At 38.2% G+C, this 25,387-nt stretch overlaps 1 protein-coding gene across 1 annotated transcript in view; it reads left to right on the top strand.

The window, feature by feature from the left end:
* Magi2 (membrane associated guanylate kinase, WW and PDZ domain containing 2) overlaps nt 1-25,387 on the top strand; it is a 1,359,346-nt gene that overhangs the window by 1,034,299 nt on the left and 299,660 nt on the right. The window contains exons 8-10 of the mRNA XM_042684528.1: nt 14,442-14,563; nt 14,913-15,041; nt 16,497-16,679. Of these exons, the coding sequence (XP_042540462.1) occupies nt 14,442-14,563; nt 14,913-15,041; nt 16,497-16,679 (434 nt within the window). The remainder of the gene's footprint in view (nt 1-14,441; nt 14,564-14,912; nt 15,042-16,496; nt 16,680-25,387) is intronic.

The following is a 25,387-nucleotide window of genomic DNA, read 5'->3' on the forward strand; positions in this document are numbered from 1 at the left end:
CTATGACAAACTTTAGGAAAGGACTCAGAAGAGAACCTTCAGATTTGTGAAAAATGTCACCACCATTCATAGTCATTACCAAGCAGTATTCATGTTCTCTGATATATAAATATATATATATATATATACATATATATATATATATACATATATATGCATCATGGTTATCTCAATAGATGGAGAAAAAGCATTTGACAAGATCCAACACCCCTTAATGATGAAAGCTCTGGAAAAATTAGGAATCCAGGGAACATTCCTCAATACAATAAAGACTGTATGTGACAAACCTACAGCCAGCCTTATACTTAATGGTGAAAAACTAAAGCCATTTCCTCTTAGCTCAGGAATGAGACAAGGATGTCCACTCTCTTCACTTCTCTTCAATCTAGTATTAGAATGCCTAGCTACAGCAATAAGACAAGATGCAAATAAAAGGGGATCCTAATAGGGAAAGATGAAGTAAAACTCTCCCTCTTTGCAGATGACATGATCTTGTATTTAAAGAATCCCACAGACTCCACTCCCAAATTACTCAAGCTGATTAAAACTTTGGCGAAGTAGCAGGGTGAAAGCGTGGCTGAAACTAGGAAAGCAACTCCATTTTTAATAGCCCTACAAAAAATAAAATACCTAGGAATTAACTTAACCAAAGAAGTGAAGGACCACTATAAGGAAAAATTTAAAAACCTGAAAAAAGAAATCAAAACAGAACTTAGAAAGTGGCAAAACCTCCCATGCTTCAGGATTGGAAAGATCAACATCGTGACAATGGCAATACTTCCCAAGGCTATCTACAAATTCAGTACGATACCTATCAATATTCCAACCTCATTCTTCAAGGAAATAGAAGAGGCAATCCAAAACTTCATATGGAACAATAAAAGACCCCAAATAGCAAAAACGATCCTTAACAGAAAGAATGATGCTGAAGGAATATCAATACCAAATTTCAAACTCTACTACAAAGCCATAGTAATCAAAACAGCTTGGTACTGGCACAAAAAGAGACCTCAGGACCAATGGAATAGAAATGAAAACCCAGAAATGAACCCACGGACCTATAGCCATCTAATCTTCGAAAAGAGAGCTAAAAAAAATAGAATGGAAGAAAAATAGCCTCTTCAGTAAATGGTGCTAGCAAAATTGGTTAACTACTTGTAGAAAACTAAAGCTAGATCCTTATATATCACCCTGCACCAGAATCAACTCCAAATGGATCAAAGACCTCGAAGTTAAAACAGACACTCTGAAAACATTACAGGATGGAATAGGAGAAACCCTGTTTCAGCACAGGCTGAAATTTTCTTAATAGAGACCCAGAAACACAACAAATCAAAGAAAGGTTGGACAAAAAGGATTGCATGAAATTGCAGAGCTTCTGCATGGCAAAGGACATAGCTAGCAAGATCAATAGAAAGCCCACAGATTGGTAGAAGATCTTCACTAGCCAAACAACGGACAAGGGTCTCATATCTAAAATATACCTGGAACTCAAAAAATTAAATCCCTCAACAACAAATCCTCAAAGAAACAACTGCCCAATAAATAAGTGGGTTAAACAAATGTTCACAAACAAGACCACACTAAAGCTATCAGCACGACTATGTTTATTGCAGCCTTATTTACCATTGCTAAGATATGGAACCAACCCAGATGTCCCTCTGAGTTGAATGAATGGATCAAGAAAATGTGGTATATATACACAATGGAATTCTATGCCTCCATCAGAAAGAATGACATTGCCTCATTTGTTAAGAAATGCAAAGACTTGGAAAAAATTGTATTAAGTGAAATAAGCCAGGCCCAAAGAAACATAGGTCACATGGCTTCCCTTATTTGCAATAACTAGTATATGTCTGAGTCAAGCAGAAAAGGTCAGATAAGTTGATGTTAGGGAAATGAACCCTAAGATATGTATCCAAATGTTTTTTTTTCTTTCATACAATTGTTTCTAACACATTTATAAGATTATTTCTTTGTTGCTTTGGATGTCCCTCCCCCACGGTATAACCCCTGCTTTCACTGTATTTGATGTTGGTATACTTTGCGGAGGGGAGGGGAAAAACAAATCGTTTAAATAGGGATACAGGTGGACCCATTGCAACAATGAGATGTACAAGTCGTTATGTCGAAAACGAACTTTACAACTTTGGTGGGGGGAGGGGAGGTGGGTTGGGGGGAGGAACCAGGGGAGGATGGGATGGGAAGGGGAAACAAAGGAGGAGGCTACAATGCTTGATAAGAAATGTACTCATAAAAAAAAAAAAAAGAAAGAAATGTACTCATTATCTTGGTCATGTAATTGTAACCACTCTGTATGGTATTTTCACAATAAAAGAAAAAAGAAAAAAAAAGAAGTGGGCTAAAGACTTAAAGAGAAACTTTTCTGAAGAGGAGGGAAGGATGGCCATTAGACACATGAAGAAATGCTCAATCTCTCTACCCATAAAAGAAATGCAAATCAAAAAACATTGAGATACCACCTCACCCCAGTTAGAATGGCTATAATCAAGAACTCTAATAACAACAGACGCTGGAGGAGACTTGGACAGAAGGGAACCTTACTGCATTGTTGGTGGGAGTGTAAACTTGTTCAACCACTTTGGAAAGTAGTATGGAAGTTCCTCAAAAGACTCCACATAAAGCTTCCCTATGACCCAGCAATCCCACTTGTGGGCATTTACCCAAATGATCACACAAGACCATATACTAAAACTACCAGCACAACCATGTTTATTGCAGCATTATTTACCATTGCTAAGATAGGGAACCAATCCAGATGCCCCTCAGTAGATGAATGGATCAAGAAAATGTGGTATATATACACAATGGAATTCTATGCCTCCATCAAAAAAAAATGACATTGCCCCAATTGTTAGGAAATGGAAAGACTGAGAAAAAAATTATACTAAGTGAAGTAAGCCAGGCCCAAAGAAACATGGGCCCCATTGTTTCCCTTATTTGTAATAACTAGTGTATGTCTGAGACAAGCAGAAACAGTCAGATAAGTTGATGTTAGGTGAAATGAACCCCAAGATAAGTATTCAAATGTTTTGTTTCTTTCTTGCGATTGTTTCTAACATATTTAAAAGATGATTTCTTTGTTACTTTGTATGTCCCTCCCCCACAGTATAACCCCAGCTTTCACTTATTTGATGTTGGTATAATTTGTGGAGGGGAAGGGAAGAAACAAATCGTTTAAATAGGGATACAGGTGGATCCATTACAACAATGAGATGTATAAGATGTTATGTCAAAAAATGAACTTTACAACTTTGGCGCATGTGTGGAGGGGAGTGGTAAGGGGAAACAAAGGAGGAAGCAACAATGCCTGATAAGAAATGAACTCATTATCTTGCCCATGTAATTGTAACTCCTGTACGATATTTTCATAGTAAAAAATTTTTAAAAATAAATATATGTGCACATACGCACATAGTTTCCACTAAGGCATATTCACTCACTGCCTCTATCTATATAATGCCTAAGTTATTAAAAAGATAAAATTATTAAACATATCAAAATAATATCTTCAGAATACCAGCAGGTAATTCACAATATTGTTAAAGTTTCCAGTTTTATAATGAAAACTGATAAAAAAAAAAAAGAAATTGAGAATCACCTTAGCAAAATATATTGTAGATCACCCGATATAGCCTGTGCCTGCACATACATAAGTCATTTCACTTGAAAAAGTTAATGTATACTCGTAAAGGAATCACATAAATCAGTATCCCTTACTTTAGGCACTATACAGAGCTGGGCTTGATTCATGAGTTTACCCCTGGCTGTGAGTTCTCCTGAAAATCATTTACCCTCTCTGAGGAAAAGATAAATTAAAAGCAGGCAACTTGTTTAGTTCAGGGTTTGGCACAAAGTATTCCATAGACAAATTTTATCATTCATTCTTCTCTATCATCCCCCATTCTCCCTTTACGCTCCCTTATTTTACTAGGGTGGTGGCATTCATTCTTTAAAGAACTATTTCTTTCAGCCTATTATTGCATCTATTAAGCAAGAATTAAAATGGACAGAAGAGGAAGTACCAAAAAAGTACAAAAATGGGGAGTACTTTGGAAATATTCAACAGCATCCCTTTCATCTTTATGTAAATCTTCAGAATGAAATACCCAAGATAAGTTCGAGGTAGGGACATAAATTTGTATTTTGGAAGAGAACAAACAAGTTTCTTGGAAATATGTTTTCCATTATAGTTACATGAAAGCATCATCTGCTAAATATGAAACTTTGATCTTGCAGTAATGGTGCAATTTTAGACACTGGCTGTTAATTATGTAAAGTGTGGCTACAATACATCTCCCCAATAAGCAGTCTATTAAAAGCAACACTGAAGCAACTTCTTGCACCTCTCTTGTTCTATGTGCTGAGAAGCATTTAGCCTTTAGTCCCACCACCTGTCTCCACTCCTGCCCCGCCCCCCACACATGATTTTGTAATCTCCCCAGGGTCATTTCTTCCAGATCTATAGGTCCTGCCCATGTCCAGGCCTCACAGTCACTCATAGCAAGAATAATGAAAGATTTTACACAAACACCAGTTGCCTACAACTAGGCAATAGATATTTTTTCTCTCTCTAAAAACTCATCGAAAGTATCACATTCTAAATTATGAAAGGAAGAGGAATGTATGTGATTTCCCTCTGGTCTGTGCAGTGATTTAGAAAAACCCAGAAGTCAAGAACAATACTTTTTAAAAAAAAAAAAACAAAACTCTTTTTCTCATCTCTGAATATTGAACTTAGAAACCTGGGGACTTAGGATATTATATAGAATTGCAATACCTTCCAATGCCAATGTCCTGTTGACCTTCAGAACCTTCAATAGCCTTGTGCATCTCAGTTAAATAACATTCTTTTGTTGGTCCCTCCTCCTTAGAAAATTCCAGACAGCAATAATACAGCCTTCTTGATTTCCCATTATCGCTATATCCTTAGTAATTCACTGACTCTCCTTGAAGTCAAGCCTCCAAATGTTCCCCTTTTCACAATTGTATATGTCTATGATTATAAATGATTGCATATTGTATTTTTTAAAATTTTGGTGGACTTAAGCTATACTGCGACTCCACATTTTAACAATTCAAGTAACTTGCCAAAAAAAAATAACAATCCATTTCACCATAATGTACAATATGATTCCCACCATTTTTACCCACCCTGAAACACCAAAACAGTCATTTCCTTAGATGATGTGACTTTTCATCATCATGGAGTATCCACATACTATAGGGAAGAAGAGTATCTAGTATATTGGAGGTAGCCCAACAATGATGCTGAAATGCCTGACAATTCTACAGATCACCACAACTTAACTATTCAGTTAGCAGAGTGAAATTCAAATTAACTGTCCTGCAAGTTCAAAAGACAAGGCACATTCTCCAAGAGAGTGATTTTCAAACCCAGTCCATTAGACTAGAATCACAATAGAAATAAGATCCAAGACTTCATATCACAGCTTGGTACTACCTTCCCAGTCTAGTAGCTTTCATCTGTTTCCAAACACCTCCCCACCTCCCAACTCACAACGATCACAGTGTGTATGTGTGCATTAACCCCATGTTCTAGCTAGGTAAATTCAAACATGGCTGAATACCTTTGTGTCTACTCTTCTGCTGAATTGTCCCTTTCTCCCTCTGGCAAAATACATCTATCTTTGTGGAAGGTACTCAAGAATCCTTTCTTTCATGATAGTTTCCCTGAACCATCAGTTTGGACGTCTTTTCTAATATTCTCTTTATATGTACAAATGTTGTCACTTTTTACGCATTGTTTTCCTGGCCAATTGTACCATAATTAACTCAACTCTGTTTTCAAAGGATTGACCAAATTCCAAAACTAAAATTTTCATGCCTTGGGAAAATTATGCTTGCATCTCCAGTATCTATTAATTAATGAATTGGTATATGAAACTTAGGATTTAACCATTTAGTCAGAACTGGTAATCCCAGAAGGAACACAGTGTCATTTCTACACAGAGATCATGAACTAGTATAGGTTTTTTTTTTACTTTCTTTTAGATAAAACCTATCCTACCTTTAAGTTTATAACTCAATACTCTTTATCTTGAAGCAAAAGATTCAAAGTATCTTCGAAAATGGTGATGTTCTCCTGAATTATGGAGCAGGAGTTCAGAACAATAACATTTGAGATGTTTTATTGGAATGAGAAGGGTTGGAAAAAAACGTAATATATGTCTAATGGCTATAATTGGGGGAGGGGGGAGTTAGGGACTTTGTGGCATGATTAACAACACACGTGGTTATGTCTGCTGTGAGAAAAATACCGAGTAATATGTGAAACAAATATTGCCAGTCAATATTAAAGATCAAAGCATTACTACTATGAGAGGGAAAATAACTCATTTACATGAAAAATATATTTGGGTATACTCTGCCTTGTATGGAGTTCAGGATAGCCTTGGTTGTCAGTTTTAGTGCAATTATATGGGTGCTCTTCTCAATTGGCCATGATTCCAATCCTCTGTGGTCCCCTTCATGACCGGAAAGAGCAGAATAAAATAATATGTGAGTCACCCAAATCTTTTTACTTATATTCACAGAGCAAATTCACATTTGCCCAGGTACAGTCAGGAATAATGAATGGAAATTTATAGAAAGAAAATGATCACTTAAGTGTTCGAATTAGGAAGAAATCTTTCAAGAGGTAGTATTCAATTATTCTATTTTTTAAATGCTCCAAGTAAAATAGACTCAAATTTTCCATTCATCCAAACTCACATTTTAAAATAACTTACATGAAGGCATTAAGCATTCATCTAGTACTTTTAAATTTTAGCTTTATAAAGCACTGTAAGACATAGATTATATTATATAAGCCATTTTTTATCATTCTTTTTGTTCCTGTTTCCTTTCTCCTCCCATGCCATATGCCTGATTAATGCTTGTCCCTGCCCACAACCCTGACCCTCAGTGCCTAGCACAGAGAATCTGAGAAATCAATATTAGATGTATCATGATAGCATGTATTGAGGATATAACATTCAAGCACTGAGATTTACTCATTTTGACTTATTTCATGTATACAGCAATTCTGTGAGGGTGGTAATATTTTTATCCTTGATTTATAGATGTAAAATTCTAAAGCCCAAAGAGTACAAATGATGTCCCGAAGGTCATACATTGTGTAAGGGAAGGAGCTTGATACACACATGAGAACTATAACTACAGAGAACAAGTGCTTTTTTTCTTTTTTTTTTTTTTGTCAGTCATGGGGCGTGAACTCTGGGCTTGGGTGCTGCCCCTGAGTTCTTCAGCTCAAGGCGAGCACTCTACCACTTGAGCCATAGTGCCACTTCTGGTTTTCTAGTGGTTTATTGGAGATAAGAGTCTCACTGACTTTCCTGCCCGGGCTAGCTTTGAACCGAGATCCTCAGATCTCAGCCTCCTGAGTAGCTAGGATTATAGGCGTGAGCCACCCGCACCCGGCCAGAGAACAAGTTCTTAATGCACTCTGACTTCTCTGGCAAAGGCTGACACTCGAAGCCCCTTGTGGGGTTATTAGCCTCTCTTAGTTCCCAAAGCATGAAGTAAATTTGAGGATTTAAAGTCATTTTTATTCCATGTATCCAAGTTCAATAGGAATGAAAAACATCATGGAGTCTTCTTGAGGCCTAAATGAAAGTGGATGCAGGACAGACAAGGAGAGTGCAATGTATGTGTGGCCACCAGAGCAGTTACAGTCAGGCCTTCAAAAATGAGGCAGAAATAAGTGGGGGCTTGGAATTGGGGTAAGAAAGCTTAGGGAACTTTAAGCAACCAATGGGATAACATTGCCCTTTGTCATTAGAGTTTCTGCAAATATGCTTTGAAGGATTTTGTGGGTCTCTACTCAAATGCAGAATGGTCATAGCATATACGCCATCCTAAGTCTCTGACCAAGTTAAGCTGTCACAATGAATATTTCATGGGAGAGTGAACCAGAAACACAGTGAGATCCATCACCTTTCATGCATGCCCGATTCCATCTATACATTAGCTCAACGAATATTTTTGGAGCACTCACTGCCTCATGCCTTAGAGGAATGAATGCATCCACCTACACTATGTTGGCAACATTGACTTGTGGTGTCACCTCCAACTTGAACGCTCCTCTAATCCCTCTTTCACACTGGCATAAATATCTAATTTGAATCTGGGCACTGGTAGCTCACGCCTGTAATCCTAGCTACTCAGGAGGCTGAGATCTGAGGATCACAAGTTCAAAGGCAGCCTGGGCAGAAAGTCCTGGTGAGATTCCTATCTCCAGTAAACCACTCAAAATCCAGAAGTGATACTGTGGCTCAAATGATAGAAACTAGTTTTGAGCGCAAAGAGGCTGAGGGACAGCACTTAAGTCCTGAGTTCAAGCCCCAAAACTGACCCCTCCCAAAAAAATTTTCAGTTTGAAATGTTCAGCTGAAGTCAAGATGGTAGGACAGTGGTCAGTAACTACAAAAGTGTCACTTAGGATGATGCACGAAAAGTGTCCCTCTCCAAACTGCAGGAGCAGTAAGGCAGGGTATAAACTGGCTGGGAAAAAAAGGAGAAAACCCTAGCAGTAACAATCAGATCATGGCCTACAACAGCACCTTTGTCTATGCATACTGATGGATATGCATACATACTCAGAATGGTTGGCTTTCTTGTTCATTCCTGTGTTTCCAAGCTCAGTGAAGGAAGCTGATGGGACTACCTCTGAATATCTGGCCTGGGAATACTGTTAGCACCCCATGATCCAATCAGCCACAAATATTCTCCTCCCTTTGTGTATTTCTAAAGCTTCTGGAGACACAAGACCTTTTCTGTAGCCAAATATCCCTACCTAGAACTCCCTGAGACCCCCAAAAGAAGTATTTCCGCACAAGTCTTTCAGGCAAGCAACTCCCTGAGACCCCCCAAAAAAGTATTTCCGCACAAGTCTTTCAGCACGCAGTACTTTACCACGCTTTCTCAAGTTCAGGGAAATGAGACCCTGTCTGTATGTTAGAGTTACCCAGGAAGCTTCCATTTAAAAAAACAACAAAACAAACACAAGTACTTGCATTCAATTCTAGCTTGTGAGTCAATTGATTTTTAGAATGGGCCTAAATCATCTGTGTTTTTGTTTTTATTTTTGTGGGTTTTTTGCTCCTCAGGTGCATTTCAAAGCCCCTGAAATTTCAAAGTACTAACATATAGTAACTTAGTGTAAATTTCTATCCCACAGTGAAAGGGAGCAGTGAAGATAGGGCAAGGATAGAAGGTCTTAATGCCTTTGCCGTCCAACATGGAAGCATTTCATATATGGATGAGCTTCCCTTGGGAAAACAAAGCTGTTAGAATATGCTCACCTATTGGTCTTAGCTTTTAAAAATCTAGAGTCTCTGTAAAAATGAGACATCAGATTGGATATACTTAAAAAGTAAGAACTCTTGGCAGATTCATAGTTCCTTGTTTTGTATGGAAGCTAAATGAAGCAGCTAGAATTTATCTCAGAGGCCCAAAAGAGTGAGGAAGAGGATGACAATTTTCACTCCCTTTGCACTCATGGTTAGATTCTCAAATCCTTGCTGGAAAGACTTGAAAACTAGTCACTAGTGGCTCATACCTATAATCCTAAGTACTCAGGTAGCTGAAATCTAAAGATGGTGGTTCAAAACAGCCCCAAGCAGGAAAGTCCATGAGACTCTTGCCTGTAATTAACCTCCAGTAAGCTGGAAGTGGAGCTGTAGCTCCAGTGGTAGAGTGCTAGCTTTTAGCACAAAAAGCTCAGGGCAGAGCCTAGGCCCTGAGGTCAAGCACCAGGACTGGTACACACACACACACACACACACACACACACACACACACACACACACACACACACACACACAATAAACCTTGAAGTTATTTAGTCTGAACACATAAGGAAGACAACTCTTCTGTATTCAATTACCATACATTTCTTTGTAGTAATTTTTTATAGCTTTTGACTATTCTAGGTTTTAAAACAAAAGACTTTCTGACAAAGTGCGTGCGTGTGTGTGTGTGTGTGTGTGTGTGTGTGTGTGTGTGTGTGTGTGTGTATGTGTGTACTGGTAGTAGGGCTTAAACTGCAGATCTGCAAGCTCTTACTGGGCTGTCTTGTTCATGGCTCGTGTTCTACCATTTAAGACACACCTCCCATCTGGCATTTTTATGGTTAATTAAAGATAGTATCTATTGGACATTTTTGTCCTGTCTGGCTTCCAACTATGATCCTCAGAAATCAGCCTCTGAAATATCAAAGATTACAAGTATGAACCACTGGCACCAATCAAGGGAAATGGTCTATAGCGATCAGAAGAGGTTAACAAAACACATCCTTTTTCTACTCTCGGTAGGGTTCAAGGCAGGGCAAACTAGTTCCTTGGAGTTTTCATTCTCCAGATACTCACTTTGATGATAAGGAGAATCTTCTCAACACAGTGACCATAAAGCAAGGGGCTAATCATTGATTTTTCTAAAGGCAACATTATAGGTGGAGAGATGGAGGAACCCTATTATACATATGTCTATTCCAGAAAATTCTTATTATATATCTTTTTGAGATGAAGTTATGCAGATAATGAACAGTAACCTAGCCAATAGGAAATAAGAAAAGCTGATAATTCAATACATTTCAAAGATATACCTTGGTTTTTTGAAGTCTCTGACAAATATTTAAAAACAAGTTTTAGTGCATGCTCACCATTTAATTATAAAGCAAAAATATTTCTGTTCACTGTGCTAGATCCTTAGTATACAAAGGTGGATAATATATGGACCTATACATAGGATGGCTAATCTGGAGAAAGAAATAGACATGAACATTTTTATTAAAACTATGACAAGGGGTCTGGGAAGGTGGCTCAGTTGTAGAGTGCTTGCTTGCCTTGCATGCATGAGGACCTGAGTTCAATTCTTCTGCACCATGTAAGCAAACAAAGCTGGAAATGGTTCTGTGGCTCAAGGGGGGAGAGCACTAGCCTTGAGCTGAGGAACAGAGGGACAGTGCCCAGGCCCAGAGTTCAGGCCTCACGACCAACAAAAACAGAACAAAAACAAAAACTATGACAAGGTTGGTAGAGCCCATGAAATTTGCTATTATAAATTATAACATGCCTGGCACTGGTGGCTTATGCCTGTAATCCTAGCTACTCAGGAGGCTGAGATCTGAGGACCACGGTTCAAAGCCAGCCTGGGCAGGAAAGTCCATGAGACTCTTATCACTAAAAAACCAGAAGTGGTGCTGTGGCTCAAGTGGTAGAGTGCTCACCTTGAGCTGAAGAGCTGAGGGACAGCACCTAGGCCCAGAGTTCAAGCACCATGACCGACAAAAAAAAAAAAATTATAACATGCAATTCTACATTCTAGAAACCTTTATCCAAGGAATGGAACGAGAAACCTCATACGGAATACTTTGTCCTACTGGGTTTATCTTAAATATTGTAAATATTATAACTATTGCTCCCTTGTTAAATAAAGAATTTGAAAACTCTAAGCTAATTTGCAATGTAACCCTAGAATATAAATAGAACCCTGTATTCATTTTGTGTGTTTACTTTCCCATAGATGCATATAACTTTATCCTAATTTTGTTTACTTCTTTTTATTGTTATTCTTTGGATCCTCTTAATGATGAAGAAATATAGAAAAATAATTAAATAGACTGAAATAGGGTCTGTTCAAATTTTAATGAGCACCAGTGAGAGCAATGTAATGCAGGCTGAAAATGTGTCTGAGACAAGAAAGAGAAGAAGCTGAGAGCCAGATAGAAAACGTATTGTAATAGGAACAGCATCAGTGCTTATAATTATGATAATAAATAATAACTATACCTTAAAGATAATGTCAATACCTTATTGTTTAAGGGGTTTCCCCATGTATCTATGCTTTGTGAACATTTCACTTTTCCTTACAGCAATCTCATGAAGTAAATATTAATGTTTCCCACTTGATGGACAAAGACTGTGCTTGTCAGTTTTACATTACTCTAATGAAATATCTGAGTTAATCAACTTAGAAAGAGAAAAGGTTTATTTACTCTCTGTTATGGTTGTTTCAGACCAACTGGCTCCACAATTTTGAGCCTTTGGAAGTTCATGCTTTCAGACTTCAGACATTAAAAAAAAAAAACCATTTGTATCATGGTCAGAAACTGAAAGAACAACAAAGAGAGAGAGAAAGAGAGAGAGAGAGACAGAGACAGAGACAGAGACGAGAGGCAGAGGGAGGGAGGGAGGGAGGGAGGGAGGGAGGGAGGGAGGAAGGGAGGGAAGGAGGGAGACCAATGTCTCACAGTCACCCTTGAGAGCATCCCCCAATGTTCTAAAAGTTCTCACTAAGCCCCGCTCTTTAACAGTTCCTCCACTTTCCAATAATACCATGCTGAGAACCAATCCTCTAATACATGGACGACATTCAAGGTTCAAACTTTAGGAAAGATCATTCGGGTAAATGCCCAAAAGTGGGGTTGCTGGGTCATAGGGGAGCTCTATGTGGAGTCTTTTGAGGAACCTCCATACTGCTTTCTAAAGTGGTTGAATAAGTTTACACTCCCACCAACAATGCAGTAGGGTTCTCTTTTGGTCCTGCATCTGTTGTTATTAGAGTTCTTCTTTATAGCCATTCTAACTGGGATGAGGTGGTATCTCAGTGTTGTTTTGATTTGCATTTCTTTTATGGCTAGGTAGGTTGAGCATTTCTTCATGTGTCTATTAGCCATGAGATTGATGCTTAGAGAATTCAGAAAATTTCCTAAGATGCTGCCTTAAACCCAGCTCTCTTTCTTCAACAATTATGCCATTCAAATAGCAAATGAATCAAGAAAAGATTCAAATTCTGATAGGGAGTTACTTACCATAGCTACTCCAAATGTATTCAGAGATAAGGGCATTCATTGGTATGAGGCCAAAGGTGACACTACAGAAAAAGTAAAGGCAAAATCAGGAATAATATATCTTTAGGTAACAGAGATAATGGAGGATTTTACTAAATAGGGAAAAGCAAAGAGAGGCTCCAAACCCTAGCCCTTCTGACACAGAGTGGTGCCATTAGGTTTCCATGAAGAAACTGGAAAACTTATGTGCATGTTAAAAGTATGTATTTGCCAAGGTGAAATCATACATTGCAAAGAGAAAGTATATAAATAAGAAATCCATTGGTGAAATTGAAATGATAGCTAGATCCAGAATTTCCATCTACAATGTGCATGCTTTACAACAACTTATTCAGCCTCTTTGTGTCTCAGTGTCATCACCTTTAAAATTGGAATAATTAGTATCTAAGACTGTTATTCTGAAACTTACTGGAAGAAGAGTATATATAGTAACTGGCACAGAGTTAAATGATTTGCTTTGTGATTGTCAGTTCCTCTATCCCCTCTCTCCTCTTCATGGGTTCATGGCATAATATTGTTCGTATCAGGAGCCAAAATCAATTTATACACCAACCCCTTCCTGGGTATTTATGTCTTAGATAAAGTGATGTGGATGTCACCAGGCAAGATTGATGCTTCCTACGCTAAGACCCAACAAAGAACTCTGGATTTCAAGCAGCCTGATATGAAGAAATATATAGCTAAGTTTTCTGATACCTCCAGTTGCCTCCAGCTGTTCTGGGTTGATATCTCACTATACAGAATGTAAGCATTCTGCTTCAGATTGATTTCAGCATCAGTCGTCCTACATGGACCTTTTCTGTCTTTCTGATGTGTCCCTGGGAATCTTTCCCTGGACTCCTGTTCTTCAATCCAGGTCTGATTATAAACTGTATAAATATATACAGTGCTTGCTATACTATCCGTGAATTCACCTCATATTTACCTATTTGATTAAGGACTTTGAAGATAGATATTCTATTTCATTTTCCATTACTAGGGTTTGAACTTAGGATCTCATAGTTACATAGCTAAAGCTCCACCACTTGAGACATGCTTCCAGCCAAGCTTTCTGATGATTATTTTTTTTTGAAATGGGGTCTAGCAGTCATTTCTGTCCAGCTGGCCTCCATCTGTGATTCTCTGGATCTTAGCCTCCTCAGTAGCTAGGATAATAGGAGTGAGCCACCAGCACTTTGGCTAACTGTTATTTTTTTCCTGTTGACAAATCAGTATAAATTCATTTTTTTGACTATTTCTTTTTAAGGTGTCTAACTCATCTCAAACAAACCCAGTAGACCAGAAAACAAGTGTCTATTCTGATTTCTGTAGCTGAATTACGTCTAATGTAAATAAGTAACACAGAACAGATTTGCTGAGAACTCTGCACTTGTCACAGTATCGAACCTACGCCAGCCCAGTCAGAAGCCTGAGCAGGTGTGGGGTGAGGCATTTACTGGTGATTAGCTAAGGTGTACCTTAATTACTCACTCTACTTGAGCTGTAGATATGTGCTCCTCAATGATTTTGTCCCACTGTTTTCCTAATTTGAAATTTTCTTTTCTAGCCACATAAACAGAAGAACACAGTTTGAAAACCCTGTCCTGGAAGCAAAACGGAAGCTACAGCAGCATAACATGCCCCACCCGGAACTTGGAGCAAAGCCTCTGCAGGCCCCGGGGTTCCGAGGTACAGTACTATGTCAGCGCGGAGTAGCAAGGGGGTCATTACCTGACAAAACTGTCTGTGCTTCCAAATATACATATGCCTAAAACTGGGCCACCCTTAGAAGACTTGATGTGCTTCCCACAAACCCTTCTATTAGCTTCAGTGAAGTGTTTGCATTATTTCTAAACGAATGCATCTAGCCACAGCAACCAAGGGGAGAGCCCCAGGCGGCACCTACAGGACTGTGCAGCTAGCTGGAGATGGATGGGTTGTGACAGTGGTTCCATTGACAGCAGAGATTTAGAGCGGTGGGTGGGTTTGCCCTCTAAAGACCAATCATAAGAATGAGGTTTGTTCTCCTTTGTGACAGTAGACAGCTCTTCATCGACATTACCTAGGCCCAAATCCTTCTGTCCCCGCCCTGCCCCGGAGAGGTCACTCAGCGTGAATGACTTGTCATACTGTCGGCGCCACCACGGGGGTTGGCCATGGCCATTCGGTATGTCCAGGGCTGCTTGTCGACAGCATCTTCACCTGCCAGCCACGTAGTGGAATGAGTAGCTGCATAAACATTTCGCACCCTGTGGGCCTCTACTTATCAGGAAAAGCACAAATGAGGCTTTGGCACCTGAGCCTCCACTTGCCTGCGGCTAAGGCTCGCTTCACACCACTGTGCACAGCAACGTGAATGTAAAGGTCTCTGGGGGAGCGTGGCTCCGATTATAGGTACCATTCCTCTGACAAAAGTAGGTGAAAAGACTAGCTAGGATATCTATCATATATATTTTAAAGAAATGCTACATGTAATAAAGATATATAAGGTATCTAAGTAGATAAAAGGAGTAAAATAACAATAGAATGACTCAATGTTTGGCTGTATGTATATATCATCCTAATTGAAATAAAAGGCATAATTATCAGATCCAAGGTGTAATTCAGTGGCCAAGTCCATTTTGATTACTAGAGAAATCATAAATCACCCAAAATGTAACAGCTTAACCAAGTATTGTATGCAATACTTTTCTGAGATGAGCGTTAAAACAATGACTAGTTTAGTTTCCTAGTTTGATTATTACTTTTAAAGCATTTAATATAAGATTAGAAAAATGTCTTTATTATAGATCATAGTTGAGAAAGCAAACTGTATGGGTAGGTTCAAGTTCTATTCTGATTATTTAGGCATAAGAGTTGCGTGTATCAACATTGTTACCCAGCGTAGTACCTTTACATTCACAATTGTGTCTAGAAACACTGGCCTACCTTTTGATCACACATCTGTGATCAAACACTAAACACTAAACACTCTTTGACCGGTATAGATTTGTTTGTTCTGGTTATGTTTAGACCATCTCACAATATAGGGGTATAATTCAGTCCCACATCCAAGTAAAATGCTTTCTAAATTATTTGGACATTGGAGCACATGGTCACATACTGCTCTGTTGCTAATACTTCCTCCGGCTTAACTGCTGGGCTATTGTTCTCTTTGAAACCATTTTCAATGGCTATTTTGGTTTTCTATTTCTATGTCTCCAAGGTTCCGTGAAGGACCAGTCATTTACACATACCATGTGGTCATTTCCTTGTACCTGTCTCTTGAGAGGAAGGTACAAGAAGTATCTGGGTGGTTTGGGCTCGTTTTTTTATCTGAACCATGTAAGCCTATAGGACAAGAAGCTAAGTAATTGGAATGTTGACCTGTCTTCCCCCTCACCCCCCCAAAAAATCATTCTCTAAACCAAATATCCTTTAATCTTTCCTTAGATGCTGGGACAACCTCTGTATTTATAGGAAGTTCTAATAGCCTCATTCCTCTTTGCAGACACACCCTGCTTGCATTACTATATAAGATACCCACCTCTACCCCTGGGATTGCTGCTCCATGGCTGGCTTTCTTGTTGAGAACTTGCCTTAAACATACTTTTTCTTTTTTAACTTACCTTGACCGACATAGAAAAACCACTCTTCACCCGGGATGCATCCCAGTTGAAGGGAACATTTCTCAGCACCACCTTAAAAAAGAGCAACATGGGGTTTGGATTTACCATCATTGGTGGAGATGAGCCCGATGAGTTTCTGCAGGTGAAGAGCGTGATTCCGGATGGGCCTGCTGCACAGGATGGAAAAATGGAAACAGGTAAGCTCCTTGATGATGGAGAAAATTGTTTCACAACACTACTTTCCTATAAGCAAATATGCAGAGGCTCTTTTGAGCTTTTAATTGCAAAGTCAAAGGTCACTTCACTTTGGGGAAAAAAATGAAATTATATTTCTCCCAAGTTTAAGACTATCAAGTTGAAGTACTTTGGAAGCAACATTAAATATCATTTTGATCTCATTTTTCAAAACTGCTCCTTCTGTTTGCTGGGTCCAGTGGACACTTGAGACTGACACTTTTCTAATTTATCTCCCGAACTCCTATTTAGGGAGGTGATTAACAATTCATACCCTTCTAACTTATATTCAGCCATCGATATTTTAGGCTCTATATTAATCATGTAATATTCTAGTGCTAAATTGCCCAGGTTAGATATTTAAATATGCATGCTCATCTCAGAGAGAAAAAATTTGAAATGACTCTAGTCTTTATATGTCCTTATACAACGTTTTAATATATGGAGCTTTTCTAGTCCTTATAAATTAATTTTCACATGCAATTACTTGGAAGCCTATCTAAATTATCATTGAAATTAATTTCACATGAAATATAAGAGCAAATTGTTAAAGGCAGGAAAAGGTAAATGAAAAAAGTGCACAGAGCAAGAGTAATGAACTAAGTCTGATTGCATAGTTTGATTTTAAATTCTCTTACCTGGCTTGTGACCTTGAGTGAGTGCCATAACTTATAAATATTAATTTCCTTACCTGGAAAAAAATAAAGAAATTAAATCGACCTTGTATATTCAAAATGTTGGATTAAGAATCTTGTAGTGTAGCTTTAAAGAATATTAAAAGGATTGCAGTTATAGCTTCACAGAAACAGAAGCTGTCATGATTTTTTTTAATTTTTACATTGATTTAGTTTATGGTATCTGCTTTCTAAATTCATTGAATTCTAGCAGATGCACAAACTAGAGAATTACTTTGGGAAAAAGTTCTGTCATTGTTATATCTACCTATCTGTAAATTATTCTTCCCTGCACTCTAAAGGTATCTATGTATAGCCAAACAACATAAAATTGGGGTCTTGATACAACAGTAATTTTTAAAATCACAAATGCTTTATTATCTTTCATTCCTTAATTAGTTTCCATATGGGCAACTTTTTCCAGTAGTCCCTTGTGAGTATATCATACTGATTTAAAGATACTACACCTCTTTAAAGTTTAAGATGAACTTTCATAATGAACTCATTGTATTTTACAAACACTATTATCCTAAAAATCACATACACCGAATTGTTAGAGAAGGTTCCACACCACTTCTGTTGGCTGGTGGTTCACTATGCATACAAACTTGCACTCTGCCAAAACAAAATCACAAATGTTAAATAACTCAAAATCATGTTATTGCCTGCTAGGAGGAGAAACAGAAATTGTGGGATTAAAAACATTTTAGTAGAGAGTAGAAGGAGAAATTTCAAAAGGAGAAATTTCAAAAGAGAATTTATTAAAATATTTAACAAATCCATTTTTTAATTTATTTTTTGGAATTAGCATACATTCATAACACAAAGTAGATTTATTTGTAAACATTAGGGTAAATGCCCAAAAGTGGGATTGCTGGGTCATAGGGGAGCTCTATGTGGAGTCTTTTGAGGAACCTCCATACTGCTTTCCAAAGTGGTTGAACAAGTTTACATTCCCACCAACAATGAATTAAGGTTCCTTTCTGTCCACATCCCCTCCAGCATCTGTTGTTGTTAGAGTTCTTGATTTTTGCCGTTCTCACTGGAGTGAGGTGATATCTCAATGTTGTTTTGATTTGCATTTCTTTTATGGCTAGGGATGTTGAACATTTCTTCATGTGTCTATTGGCCATCCTTCTTTCTTCTTCAGAGAAGTTTCTCTTTAAGTCTTTCGCCCACTTATTTATTGGGCAGTTGTTTCTTTGAGGATTTGTTGTTGGGGGGTTTAATTTTTTGAGTTCCAAGTATATTTTAGATATGAGACCCTTGTCCGTTTTATGGCTAGTAAAGATCTTCTCCCAATCCGTGGGCTTTCTATTGATCTTGCTAGCTATGTCATTTGCCCTGCAGAAGCTCTGCAACTTTATGCAATCCCATTTGTCCAACCTTTCTTTGATTTGTTGTGTTTCCAGGTCTCTATTCAGAAAATTTCGGCCTGAGCCAAGGAGACCTAGGGTTTCTCCTATTCCATCCTGTAATGTTTTCAGAGTGTCTGCTTTGAGTTCAAGGTCTTTGATCCATTTGGAGTTGATTCTGGTGCAGGGTGATATATAAGGATCTAGCTTAAGTTTTCTACATGTAGTTAACCAATTTTGCCAGCACCATTTACTGAAGAGGTTGTCTTTCTTCCATTCTATTGTTTTAGCTCCCTTATCGAAGATTAGATGGCTATAGGTCTGTGGGTTCATTTCTGGGTTTTCAATTCTATTCCATTGGTCCTGAGGTCTGTTCTTATGCCAATACCAAGCTGTTTTGATTACTAGACCACACTAAAGCTACCAGCACAACTATGTTTATTGCAGCATTATTTACCATAGCTAAGATATGGAACCAACCCAGATGCCCCTCAGTAGATGAATGGATCAAGAAAATGTGGTATATATACACAATGGAATTCTATGCCTCCATCAGAAAGAATGACATTGCCCCATTTGTTAGGAAATGGAAAAACTTGGAAAAAATTATATTAAGTGAAGTAAGCCAGGCCCAAAGAAACGTAGGTCCCATGGTTTCCCTTATTTGTAATATCTAGTATATGTATGAGTCAAGCGGAAAAGGTCAGATAATGTGATGTCAGGAAAATGAACCCTTAGGTGTGTATTTTAATGTTTTTTTCTTTCATGCATGTGTTTCTAACACATTTATAAGATTATCTCTTTGTTTCTTTGTATGTCCCTCCCCCACAGTATAACCCTTGCTTTCACTATATTTGATGTCAGTATAACTTGTGGAGGAGATGGGGAAAAACCAGTTGTTTAAGGATACAGGTGGACCTGTTGCAACAATGAGAAGTACAAGTTGTCATGTCCAAAACGAACTTTACAATGTTGGTGGGGGGGGGGGGGCTGGGGGGAGGGAGGAAGGAGAAGGATTGGGATTAGGGGGGGAGGGGGGAGGCTGGGAAGGGATGTGAAGGATAAACAAAGGAGGAGGCTGCAATGCTTGGTAAGAAATGTACACATTATCCTGCCCATGTAACTGTAACTCCTCTGTACAGTATGTTCACAAATAAAATAAAATTAAATTAAAAAAAAAAAAAAAAAGTAGATTTATTGTGATAATTCTGTACATGCATATAGTGTTCTTGGAATATACTTATACTTCCAGTATAATGCAGTTCCTCTCTTCCCTCCTCCTCCCACTTACAGTGTTTTAGGGTTTTAATTGTGTATGTGTGTGTGTGTGTGTGTGTGTGTGTGTTTACAGGTGACTGGATTCAAGTGGTTACAAATCTATTTCTTTTCAATGATAAAGAGCCTCATTACTTTTTTTCTGACCCTGTGCGATGTATCCTCTTTCAAAACTAGAAAGGATTTCTTTAAAAGACAAAAAAATTCTCTTTAAACATTTTTTCCTTTCTCACTCATTTTAGTAATGTACAATATCTATATAATCTAAACATCAAAGTCAAAATCTTATTTTGAATTCATCAAATTTCCTTCTTTTAAGAAAATCACAACGCAGTTCCTAATGGGAAGAGAACCAAGCCTTTAAGTCTGCTCACCATCTCCTATTCTGTCCTCTCCTTATGTCCTTAACAAGTATTTGTTGCACACCTCCCTTTCCTAGTAATTTCAGGTAGCATGCAAAGATGACCAGCATGTGGCTGTCATCTGGGAGAGACTCTGACATGTGAAAAAGCATTTATGACACAATATGATAACTCTATAATACTCTGATGGTAACACAAAGTCAGGGTAGTGGGGAGTGAACAACAGTTCTTTTTAGAAAGGAAAGTGTGTTCATATGGAATTTTGTTAGGCTTTTATAGAGATAGTAGTTTTCCTCATTAGAAAATAGTTTAATAAAGCAAAATATAGTGCTTATTAAATATTCAAAAGTTTTAATGTTACATTTAATTCTGTAACATTCCATGAGTTGCTGAGGAGGAAATGGCTCTTATTTGGCCAAAATTGAGTAAATGTGTGTACATGCTGAACATGCTGATAATTAATAAGAAAGCAAATATGAAGAAACAAATGATTCTATCCCCAGAAGTTTGCAGAGTAGAAATAATGAGTGCTAGGTTAATGAGTTTTTATGCCAGTGTGATAGTAAAGTACATACTTAAGTGTAGAAATCACACAGCAGAAAGAAGAATCAATTTGTGGATAGATGCTAAGCGTACTCAGAAAAAATGACATAGGGCAGAATTTTGAATGACACACTGACATTTGCTAGGTAGACAACTGAGCAAGGTAAGCTATTGGTAGAGGCAAATGCAAGTGCAAAGGGACAGCAGTGGGAAAAAAAATAGAAAAGAAGTTTCTATGCTACCATGTATGGTAGCATTTTGCCTTCATTGAGTTGATGGTGAAGTATGTCCTAAAATGTTAAGTGAAGGTTAGCTATTGGGCTGCATAGCAACCATCACACAGTAGTATTTAGACATGTATGCTAAAATTCAAATCATCGTGAATACATAAAAATCTTTATGAAAACCATCCTCACATAGAGTTTCAACCAACTGCACATCCACCTTTACTCTAACTGATGTTTTGTAGAAGTATGAATCTCAAGAATCTAAGACAGTATTGGGTAAATGGCAGGTGCTCAGTAAGTTATTATATGAATATGTGGGTGAGATGAGAGATGGATAGATGGGGTAGCAGATAGATGGATGGATGGATGGATGGATGGATGGATGGATGTTCTTATATGTGAAGAAGGAATATTTGGATGGGCTGATTTCTGAATTTCTCTTTTCTGACACAGCTCAATCAGTAAGTGAATGGATAGGGTAGCTCACTCCTGAAGCAAAAACAAACTTGCTTTCTAGATTCTGGATGAAATTTAGAAAACAAGTACATGTTAGGAACAAAATTGGTTTCCTTATTTGTACTAACATCAGATGCACAATGAACTACAACAATTAACAAAAATAACAGGCTGTAAATATGAGTTAAAAAATTGATATTTCAGAAGTATACAGTCTCATTTGACATTGAAACATGCATGAACATACTTTAATTGCTGTTTCTAGCTTTAGGGAATCTCTGATTTGGGGTAAAGATGTCAATAGTTGTGTCAATGTACACAAATATATACAGAAAGTTGACCCAAGGTCCTGCAGCAGAGCAACAAGGGAAAGTAGGGAGTTCTTTCTTTACCAGACCTAACTCCTGGAAGAGGTAGAGAACAGGAAAAAATGAGGACACTGTGCCTCCAGCTGCTTTTTGACAGCTAATTGAGCCAATTCTCTGTGGTTCTGTAAAGTTCCAGAAGGTTTCTCTGGAGAAATTAGAGCCATGCTCAGATGTCATCTAACTTAGTTGTGAATTCTGCACATTCTACAGGTCAGTCATCAATGACACTGTTAACATTCTTGAACATATTTTGGAAATGAAGCTTGATGTAACGTGAGTCATGTAGAATCCAGAGACTGAAAGATGTTTATCTAATTCTGTTAAAAAGCTTTCCTCATTACACAATAGTTCATGTTTTTCTCCAGGCTAATCTTTGAACCAGGACTTGTGGATTTTCAATACGTGTGAGTGAGGAAGGTCTCTCACATACAGGAGTGGAATTATTGTCACACTCTGCTCATTTTTATTTCTCCTTTGAAAATGTTTATCCTCTAAGCCTCTGTCCCTAACCCCTCCCTGTGGGAGGGTGCTTCCTTCATATTTATTTTTGTTTTACTAAATGCCTTTGCTTAACTTCCAAAACATGAATTAAACTTCCAAAACATGAATTAAACAATTACCCATTTTATTTTTTTTGGCAATACTTTAATTCTTTGTTTAAAAAACTTTTTTATTGTGAAAATACTGTACAGAGGGGTTAGAATTACATGGGCAAGATAATGAGTACATTTCTTATCAAGCATTGTAGCCTCCTCCTTTGTTTCCCCTTCCCATCCTTCCCCCCCCACCCCCCCACCCAATCTTCCCGGGCCCCCCCCCCCCACCAAAGTTGTAAAGTTCGTTTTGGACATAAAGACTTGTTATGCAACATTGTTGCAACAGGTCCACCTGTATCCTTACTTTTTTTTATTTGCTCCCTTTATTTTTTTTAATTTTTATTTTTATTTTTTGTGAACATACTGTACAGAACTGCCCAATAAATAAGTGGGCTAAAGACTTGAAGAGAAACTTCTCTGAAGAAGAAAGAAGGATGGCCAATAGACACATGAAGAAATGCTCAACCTCCCTAGCCATAAAAGAAATGCAAATCAAAACAACATTGAGATACCACCTCACCCGTTAGAATGGCAAAAATCAAGAACTCTAACAACAGATGCTGGAGGGGATGTGGACAGAAGGGACCTTACTTCGTTGTTGGTGGGAATGTAAACTTGTTCCACCTGTATCCTTATTTAAACGGCTTGTTTTTCCCCTTCCCCTCCACAAATTATACCGACATAAAATACAGTGAAAACAGGGGTTATACTGTGGGAGAGGGACATACAAAGCAACAAAGAAATAATCTTAAAAATGCGTTAGAAACAATCGCATGAAAGGTAAAAAACATTTGAATACATATCTTAGGGTTCATTTCCCTAACATCACCTTATCTGACCTTTTCTGCTTGACTCATACATATACTAGATATTGCAAATAAGGGAAACCATGGGACCTCTGTTTCTTTGGACTTGGCTTACTTCACTTAATATAATTTTCTCCAAGCCTTTCCATTTCCTAACAAATGGGGCAATGTCATTCTTTCTGATGGAGGCACAGAATTCCATTGTTTATATATACCACATTTTCTTGATCCATTCATCTACTGAGGGGCATCTGGGTTGGTTCCATATCTTAGGTATCATATATAATATAGCAATAAACATAGTTGTGCTGGTAGCTTTAGTATGGCCTTGTTTGTGAACCTTTGGGTAAATGCCCTAAAGTAGGATTGCTGGGTCATAGGCGAGCTCTATATGGAGTCCTTTGAGGAACCTCCATACTGCTTTCCAAAGTGGCTGTACAAGTTTACACTCCCACCAGCAATGCAGTAAGGTTCCCTTCTGTCCACATCCTCTCCAGCATCTGTTGTTATTAGAGTTCTTGATTATAGCCATTCTAACTGGGGTGAGGTGGAATCTCAATGTTGTTTTGATTTTCATTTCTTTTATGGCTAGAGAGGTTGAGCATTTCTTCATCCTTCTTTCCTCTTCAGAGAAGTTTCAGGACCAATGGAATAGAATTGAAAAACCCAGAAATGAACCTACAGACCTATAGCCATCTAATCTTCAATAAGGGAGCTAAAAAAATAGAATGGAAGAAAGACAGCCTCTTCAGTAAATGGTGCTGGCAAAACTGGTTAACTACATGTAGAAAACTAAAGCTAGATCCTTATATATCACCCTGCACCAGAATCAACTCCAAATAAACCAAAGACCTCGGAGTCAAAACAGACACTCTGAAAACATTAAAGGATGGAATAGGAGAAACCCTAGGTCTCCTTGGCGCAGGCTGAAATTTTCTTAATAGAGACCCAGAAAGACAACAAATCAAAGAAAGGTTGGACAAATGGGATTGCATGAAGTTGCAGAGCTTCTGCATGGCAAAGGACATAGCTAGCAAGATCAATAGAAAGCCCACAGATTGGGAGAAGAGCTTCACTAGCCATACAACGGACAAGGGTCTAATATCTAAAATATACTTGGAACTCAAAAAATTAAATCCCCCAACAACAAATCCTCAAAGAAACAACTGTCCAATAAATAAGTGGGCTAAAGACTTAAAGAGAAACTACCCATTTTATTAATAGGATGACAGTAAGGTGCCCTGAAGGATGACATATTTAGCACTCTTTGGCCAATGGCATTTGTGAAGAGCCATTTTGCTGGTCTTGAAAAATCAAAAGTTAATGACTCACTGTCAGAATCATTTAGTAAACTTTGTTTCAAAAAAACATAAAATTTGGGCTGGAAAGGTGGCTCAGTGGTAGAGCGCTTGTCTTGCATGCATGAGGCCTTGGGTTTGATTCCTCAGCACTACATAAGCAAAAAGAAAAAAGCCAGAAGTGGCGCTGTGTCTCAAGTGGTAGAGTGCTAGCCTTGAGCTGAAGAGCTGAGGGACAGCACCCAGGCCCAGAGTACAGGCCCCACGACTGGACCCCCCCCCCAAAAAAAAAAAAAACATGCAGCCGGGCACCAGTGGCTCACACCTATAATCCTAGCTACTCAGGAGGCTGAGATCTGAGGAACATGGTTCAAAGTCAGCCCGGGCAGGAAAGTCCATGAGACTCTTATCTCCAATAAAACCACTAGAAAACCAGAAGTGGCACTGTGGCTCAAGCAGTAGAGCACTTGCCTTGAGCTAAAGAGCACAGGGACAGCGCCCAGGCCCAGAGTTCAAGCCCTACGACCAACAACAACAACAAAAAACATGTGATTACCGTGCCGGAGGCATACTGATAATGATTCTTGGAAATGTACAGTTACATACCTTTTTCTCAAAAAAAAAAAAACTCAAAGCAACACAGGCACACTGTTTTAAAAATAACATAAAGTATTTATCATGTATAAAATATTTCTTGCCCTGCCCTTCCCC

Source organism: Dipodomys spectabilis, unplaced genomic scaffold (genome assembly GCF_019054845.1).
Source record: "Dipodomys spectabilis isolate Male_0828 unplaced genomic scaffold, ASM1905484v1 ptg000089l, whole genome shotgun sequence".
Lineage (NCBI taxonomy): Eukaryota > Metazoa > Chordata > Mammalia > Rodentia > Heteromyidae > Dipodomys > Dipodomys spectabilis.